The sequence below is a fragment of the Carassius carassius genome, chromosome 5 (assembly GCF_963082965.1).
Source record: "Carassius carassius chromosome 5, fCarCar2.1, whole genome shotgun sequence".
Taxonomy (NCBI): Eukaryota; Metazoa; Chordata; class Actinopteri; order Cypriniformes; family Cyprinidae; genus Carassius; species Carassius carassius.
In genome coordinates, this window is record NC_081759.1 from 38,094,535 (window position 1) to 38,102,931 (window position 8,397).

General features: G+C 36.4%; 1 protein-coding gene across 1 annotated transcript; it reads left to right on the top strand.

Moving 5' to 3' along the window:
• Positions 1–1,431: 1,431 nt before the first annotated feature.
• pik3ip1 (phosphoinositide-3-kinase interacting protein 1) lies at positions 1,432–7,993 on the top strand. Its single transcript, XM_059551186.1, has 6 exons — positions 1,432–1,688; positions 2,000–2,098; positions 2,537–2,653; positions 4,302–4,496; positions 4,584–4,662; positions 6,710–7,993. The coding sequence occupies exons 1-6, from the start codon at positions 1,613–1,615 to the stop codon at positions 6,924–6,926; spliced, it is 783 nt and encodes a 260-aa protein (XP_059407169.1). The 5' UTR covers positions 1,432–1,612; the 3' UTR covers positions 6,927–7,993.
• Positions 7,994–8,397: the final 404 nt, after the last annotated feature.

Genomic DNA, 8,397 nt, shown 5'->3' on the forward strand with positions numbered 1-8,397 from the left:
CTCATAAAGATGTCAGGTTGTGAAAATAAAATCAAAATAATAGATAATAATTTTCATAGATGGCGTAATGAAAAATATATAATTAGAAATAATATAACAAAAATTCTTCATGAGACAGTCTGATACATTCTAATTTATGGTATATAAAATGTTGAATAATTTTTAAACAATTATGTAATAACATTCTGTTTATTTTTATTGACACTAGCATTTTAAAAAAGATGGATGGACTTAGTAATTATATTCTTGATACTAGTGTTGGGAAGGTTACTTTATAAAATGTAATAGGTTACAGGTTACAAGTTACGCTATAAAATGCAATAAGTAGTGTAACTGTTTTAATTACTTTATTAATGTAACTGATTACATTTAAAATACTATTCTTAATTTCGAACATAATTATGTTTTCAACTATTAATCATTTTGAAACATTTAAAGCAGACAGGGTTAAAGTAGTAGCCTACTGTCAGACTTTCAAAATCTTTCTTAACCTAAAATTAAGAGTAGAATAATTTATTTTTAAAGCACAGCCACCATAACATCAGACTTTAGCACCTCTTTTTACTTTTTAAAGATCATTACAGGAAACAGTTTAATGGCTTAGTTCACACCAAAATGACAATTCTGTCATTCAACTTCAATTTTGCGAAGATACGAGAATACTTTTGGTTTGCAAAGAAAATAATAATTTATTTAACAATTCTGCGTTGCTGTCTATGGAGGGTCAGAGAGCTCTCAGTTTCCATCAAAAATTACTTAATTTGTGTTCTGCAGATGAACAAAGGGTCTTACGGGTTTGGAACGACTTGAGGGTGAGTAATCAATGATAACATTTTCATGTTGGGAGGAACTAACCCTTTAATATGATGATACTGTTTTTTTTTTTTTATCAAATCTTTGCATAACTATGACAGGAAACACTGGAATCTAACAATATCTTTCTGGGATGAAACAGTTAGGCTAGCATCTTAAAAAATAAAGCATATACATAAACCCAAAAAGGAAATAAAACAGAAAAAGCATGCCCTCTTCTGTGTCCTAAACTCCTGAAACATTAGTGTCTCATATTTTAAAGCAGTCGATGCAGTTTGGGAAATAAATCAATCATATCTGTATGTGTGTGACAATATTCATATGCTTATGTAACTGCCTTTGTAATCATTAAAATTTTCATAAATAACTAAATTATATATACTAATTATTCTTATAACCCCAAAACTGGTTATGTCCGATTAAAACATTTGTGTGTATGTTTATCAAAATATTTCATACAAAGTGACTATTATTATTATTCATATTAATGGTATTATTCAAATAAAAACAATCGGTCGTCTGCTGGAACATTCCGGTGTCTTGGCTGACATTATATCCTACCAAAATGGCATGTTCCACACATCATGATCAGGAGAGAGCCGGCGGTGTTTAGGACCTGGAGGAGCGGGGTCGCTGCAGAGAGCTGCTCAGGCTGTTTACCAGCTCAGAAGAGCACTTCTGCGGTGTGTGTGGAGAGCAGTGTGGCTTGATTCACCACAGGCTCTTCCATTTCAACAGATCGTGTTCGTGTCGATTTTGAATAAATAATAATATTTTTTCTTGTTTACAACATCGACGAATGAAAATGTTTCAACTGCTGTACTTTGTGTTTCTGCTGAGTTCTGGTTTGGTGGACTGTCGGTCTGTTGTTGAAGGTAGGATCCCTTTTTGTGTGTTGCTGCAACTTTCCAATAATAATAATAATAAATGTAGGATTTAGTTCAAATGATTGAGTTTATGGGGGTTGAGGGTTTATTTTCTGACTATTTTGCATTTTACATTAGTGTTTTGCAAATGATGCTTTCAAATCTGTTCATAACAAACAAAGCATATACTGGAAAAGTATTGACTATTGTTCTATTGTAGTAAATGTTGTGATTTAGTCATGAAAATGTAACCACTTTATTCTAAATAAATGGAACGAAACCAATATTCCGAATCACATGAAGCTGATTTGTTCCCTCAGAGTGCATAACATCTAATGGAGAGGACTATAGGGGAATTCAACAGAAGACATCCACTGGGAATATCTGCCTCAACTGGAAGAGTCTAAACTCACAGACTGGTAACTTATGCTTCTACTTTCCATGATGTTTTTGTACATATTATAACATTTTAAATCAAGCTCTTTCAAAACAGCACCACAAAACAATGTAATCATATTTGAGGAAATGAAGCTAGGATACATACAACCAAGCATATTTACAGAATGTAATGATTAATTAGAACGTGCAGTTTGCAAACTATCAATGTTGCTGATTATATATTTTGTAATTTATGGTTCTGGGCATGCTGCCCAGATGATATTAACAGCCCAACTCAAAAAGCTGAGCAATCACTCTTCCATAATCCAGATGAGGACATTTCTGGGGAAGTCCATGTGGGACACACTCAAAAACACATGTTCACACCAACAAAAAAGAAATAAATAAATGGTTTGAAACTATTAAGTATCCATTGAATCTAAAATTAAATGTTAATCATGTTGTTTTCTTCTTGCCAGATGTTGGAGATCACAATTTCTGCCGCAACCCAGATGTTTCAGAAAAGCCCTGGTGCTATGTCTCTGGGTCCGATGGAGCAACCAGAAAAGAAGCATGTGATATTAGGACATGCCAAGGTAGCCATGTTCACGCTTACTTTAAAAAAAAAATATATATATATATATATACAGGTATATATATAAAAATAATGTGGCAGCTTGTAGATAAATGTTCATTTTCTAAATTCTTCACATTAAACTTTTGTAATAAAATGAATATCACTGAGCACTTTTGGTGGAAGAAAAGAGATGAACACTCCAGCATGAAATGGGATTTTGATGTATGAAAGTGATTTATTTAACTCGTGTCTGTCTCAGGCATTTAACAATTGGGTCTTACTAACATGTTACTGTTTCCAGCATCTCATTCGTTTAGCTGCACACAGTTTCTTCCAAGAACCTGGAGGAAGCTAATTGAAAAATATGTACATAAAGCAGAACTGTGCAATGTGCAGTCTATTTTTTGTGGGAAAAAGCAAATAGCTTTAAGAAAGCATGCTCTGGGGAGGGATAAATGTTATCACCAAATATTTCAGTTTCCCCAGGGCCTACTCTAAAAACTGGAACTGAACCAAACTTTACTTTTGCTTTTAATCATTTGTATTTACTTTTATTTGGTTTATTAACAACAACAACAAAAAATAGAGCAGAATGTACCCTACTTTGAAAAAAAATCTACTTGGTCAGTTTTAATCCACACTGATGTGGTTTCTTCAGAATTATCTTTTGACTCCACATGCTGCAAGGACAGATAAAGTTGAACAACAACACGAGTCTAGACTCATCAGCCTTGAGGTTTCCTCAGTTGGGACAGACAAAGGAACAAACAAGGAAACTTGTTCTGCGGCTGTTCAAGAGAAGGTGTAGGCCCCGCCTTCTGGGATTATGATTGGCTCTGAGGAAGATGCACACCACGGCAACAGCTTCTGATTGGCTAGTTGAGCTGCGAAATAATGTTCTTTAACTCTGCTGAATTGTGTAAACAGCTTTTTCAGAGTAGAGGGCTGGACCACAGCAAGAGAAGTAAATGTTAATGTTTTCAGCTGTGAATTTTTTTCTATGAGGCCTCTGAAATATATCAGGTCCATCTAATGTCCTATTTCAATCAAAATAGCCAAACTTTATCTCATTGATCTAGCATTTATCGCCAAGTGTGTCTAGTAAAGTCTAAAGCATTGTTTGGAAAAGCATATCAGGGCACTATTATTTCTAGATTTTGCGAATTGCGTTCTGACTCATTTCAGAATGTAATGAGCAATTATAATGTCTGTTTCTGTTCACATACTTGGGTGGAGCATGTTTTCAGACCAAAATTTATTTTTTTTAGCTGTTTGAAGTCAGCATGAGTTTAAAATTCACCCCATCAATTTTCTAAATGCATGTTAGTTATTTGAATGATTCGTCCATGCAAATGTTTCCTTTTTTTTTTTTTTTTTTTACCAAAATCAAAATTCTAACTTCGCATAGACTTCTGGTGATGTATACCTTACATTACCTTACATTATCTTTCTTACAATCAACTGCAAGCTCACATTCTGATCTGCCTCCATCCAATCAACAACCACAAGAAGACAAATGTCCGTTCAGAGCACTCACTCCCAGACCACAGCAAAACTGCTTAGTATAAATGATTTGTTAATTGATGGGAGTGCAAAGCTGATTCACATTAGCGCACAGATTGAGAAAAAAACAACAACAGAAAAACACTCTCCTGTCCCCCCCACAGATAAAAACTCCACAGAAGCCCCTGCTCCAGAAGAGTCGGCCCCCACTCAAGGACTCACCCCGAAGATGGTGGAGACCTTCGAAAACGCTGACTCCTTCCCCTCACAGGTGGAGGGTGCGGCGGTGCAGCCTGTGAAGGGAGTCCGACAGCAGGTCAGGAGTGGACCCAAGAAGAAGAAAGACCTTGGGACACTCGGTAAGTGTTGAGTTGTCTAAAACATCAAACCACATCCAAGAACCGAGAAGATCATGGGTATATTGGTTGTCTTTGCTACCTTGGCAGGTTATGTTTTGGCCGTCTTCATGATGGCCATTATCATCCTACTTGGAGGTGGCATCACAATCGGATACTTCTACAAACGGTCAGTACAACCTGCAACACAATGTCCCATTACAGTGTGCACATATCAATAGAAAAGCACAACAGACAAAATCCTAGCAAAAAAGGCACTTCAGTTCTTCAGAATGAGGAGACTTGATGAGATGCTGGTTTTGATCTACTCCGAGTCGCTCAGAAGTGCTGACTGTGCAACAGATTTAAAGGATGTCATTGGGTTTGCTACATGCTTTCAAGGGAATAAAGTGGTATAGATCACAGGGCCAGGCTTTAGCTGGAAACACATAGCAGCTTCATGTAACACTGTCGTTTTAAAGCCATTAGACGCATGAAAGGGAGATGGTGAGTGGGTGCAGATATTGTAGGCATCTTGTCTGTCTATATTTAGGAGGTTGTTTTGACATTTAGAAGTGGGTGTTGAGTTTGGGGAGGAACAGAGGGACTCTAAAATCAATTGTTTTGGACACGTGTAATCACTCAGATTAGATTAGCAATTTCTGGTGATTTAACAATAAGCTTTATTTGATAATAGGTGACAGTAGAAATCAGAATTTTGGGTAAAATCTCATCTTTATCTTGTCATATGTTTGGCAGGGAACTCAGTAGCCTTGGGCAGCATGTACTTGCGCGTCAGCTGATAATGTGTGTATGTCATCGTTTATCTAGCGATTAATTTGGCTCAGTATTAATAGGCAGGGGCAGGATGTTGGGCTGAGAGGAGGGTTAACCTATAATACTAGGACAAAGTCACCCACTGGAACCATTTATTGATGTAATACCACATTGATGGCAAACTCTTCAACCAAATACTTTACTCCTTGTGAGAGCGGTAGTGCTCGGTTCAGTTGTGATAAAGCAGGGCTCACTGCAGACACACAGGCAGGAAAGTGCTGGGTAAGTGTAGGAGGATTGCATAACAAGTATGCCATGCACAGTCTGACTGGCTAGGGATGGAGTGAAAGGAAGGATAAGACAGGGGTGTGTTTAGCAATATAAGATTTCTCCAGCATTCAACTTCAATTTTCAAGACGTGGTAAAGGACAGTGATTGAGATCAGTTTCTTCCTTGGCAGCGAGTGACGAATTAGAGCTGGCCCTCTCCTCCGGAGCATTTATATCTCAGCGCTAAAAATAGACAATACTGAAGACAAATCACTCCTTCTGTCTGTAGTGCGTCATGGTTTAATATTACAGTCTAGCTTGAATTGATATATTAGAAATAATATTCAGAGGAAATGAATTGGAAACACTGTTGAATAAGTCAATATTTATGATTATGTAATTCAGAGTGGTTCTTTTGAGTCTGTGTTTCCGAGACAGAAGGTATGACTTTGGAAAACTCTCATTGGAACAGTTAATTGGTAACCTTGGGCTTTTATTGAGTTTAACAAACATAGTCTTAACGGTTAAAGTATTATCATCTTTCATCAAGGATCATGACAACATAACATATAATGAGACATAATTTCCATTCATTACCACAGGGATCAGGCACAAAGGATTTGATGTGTGGACGCATAACTTTATAGTTCAACAGTTCACTTTTTGCTTTTCAGGTCACAAAATTTAAATCAAACGTAAGAATCATTACACTTTTAATTTAATAGGATTTTAATTATTTAGATGGTCAAAAGACTGTCTAGTACCAACTCACTTTTTTTTTTCTTCATTCAATTAAAAAAAATTAAGTTACTAAAAAGTCTTACAGTGTACATATTGAAAATATGCATATATTTATTTACGAAAATCGCTATATACAGACAAACATGATAAACTTCCTTATGTTATTTGTGTCTCTAAGAAACATTTTAACAGCAGTTTTTTTAATGAAACATTTCACTCAAATTTGTAATGCTTAAGAATTTATAATGAAAAAATATTTCAAATATATATATAAAAACATTTTAATAAAAAAATAAAAACACAATTTAGAAAAAAATGCAAAATTAAGATTTCACTTATGGGGTTTTGAGTTTTATACCCCATTCTATTATTTATTCAGTTGATGTGTGATAAAACACTACTAAACCTGGCAGTGGATGAAGTGAAATGGTTTCGTTTTTCGTCTTGTAGGGGTCGTGACCTCAAGAAACAGCATGAGCAGCGGGTCTACGAGCGTGAGATGCATCGCATCACTCTTCCTTTTTCAGCTTTTGCCAACCCCACCTGCGAGCTGGTGGACGAGAACACCATCGTCATCACGGCTGAACCCAACAACCAGACCCCCACTCAGGAGCCCGTCGAGGGGGCCGACCTGCTTATGGGAACAGCAGGGACCCCCGGAGCTTGATGGAGGAACAGAATGAGCGCCTGGAAAGGCGTTTTTATTAAGACATGTCTATGCAGTATTGCAGAATCTCAGAGGACCAGACCCCATGTCTACCTGCCCTCTGCCTGTCATCTCTTTTCTCTTTACCTTGCATTTACAGCACGGTTTCATAGTAAAGTTAGGGTATATGCCTTGAGAGAGCGTTCAAAAGCTTTTTTTGGTCTTTTGACAGTGTGCTTATTTCCTCAACAAAGTTGTTGGGGAACGTAGGACATGTGGCGATACACTGGAAAAAGGTGAAATGCTGGGTTTGTATAAATATGCATGTCAGGGATTCCCGTAGAGAAAATTACAAGTACATGTTGCCAGCATCATCACAGGGCATGAACTTTCCCTGCTTGTTAAACTCCAATGAGACAGCAACTGTCCAGTTAACTGCTCCGTGTCCTCTGGATCAGATCATCAGATGTTCTGGGGTTTTGAAAGAGAAGACAATCCATTCTTATCTTCTTTCCTGCCTTTTCTGTTGTTTTTGTTCCTAATGCAGTTGTGGTGGAGAGTTGAGACTGAAATTGTACATGTGTATCTGAATCTGTTGCTCTACAGCTGTGCTGTTTATTCTGTAGGGAGCTCTGGTTAGCAACTAGAGCTAATTGAGTTAATTGCCTTTGATAGCTCTTTCCCAGAAATCCATATTCATTAGGCAGATCATGTGGCCTGGGATGCTAGAGCTAAGCTGGTGAAGGTTTTGACTAAATGAAGAGGAAAGTTTTCCAGAGATCTTGCCTTAGTAAATTACATTTGAATGTATTGTTACAGTCTATTAAACAGTCTGAGTGGGTCTTATTAGTGGTCTCTGGGAACATTTACTATATCAGTGTTCATTTGTTCTGAAAAATAGGACATAGTTTGAAGCTTGAACCTGAAACTGAGATGGCGTATTAAAATAATGTACTATGGTTTCATTTTACAGAGATGGGATTTTTTCCCCTGGGTTGATTGTACAACTGCTTAAGGTTCTGGAAGAGCTTATATTTTTATTTTGAGCAGGTTTTTTAACTGCTATGAAATAAAATCAGTTTGGAGAATATTATATCGTTGTCCTTTTTTGACATGTTCTTGCAGTATTTTCCTCCATATATCATTTAGTAGCTAAGTTTACTTTCCTGCACATTGTGGGAGTAAAGGGGCAAAAAAGATGGAAGACTTGCATACAATGTACTAAAGGCTGACCACGGCCTGTTTGTTTTTAGTAGTATATAAGTACATAATACTCATCAAAAAATTTGGATACAAGAAAATATGCTCACCAAGGCTACATTAATTTGGTCAAAAATTAGCAAAAAAGAAAAAAAACATTTATATTGTGAAATATTACAATTTAAAATAACTGCTTCTATTTTAGTGTATATATATTTTCAAATTTAATTTTACCTGTACGACAAAGATAACTCTTAAGCAGCCATTACTCCAGTCTTGATTCCTAAATAAT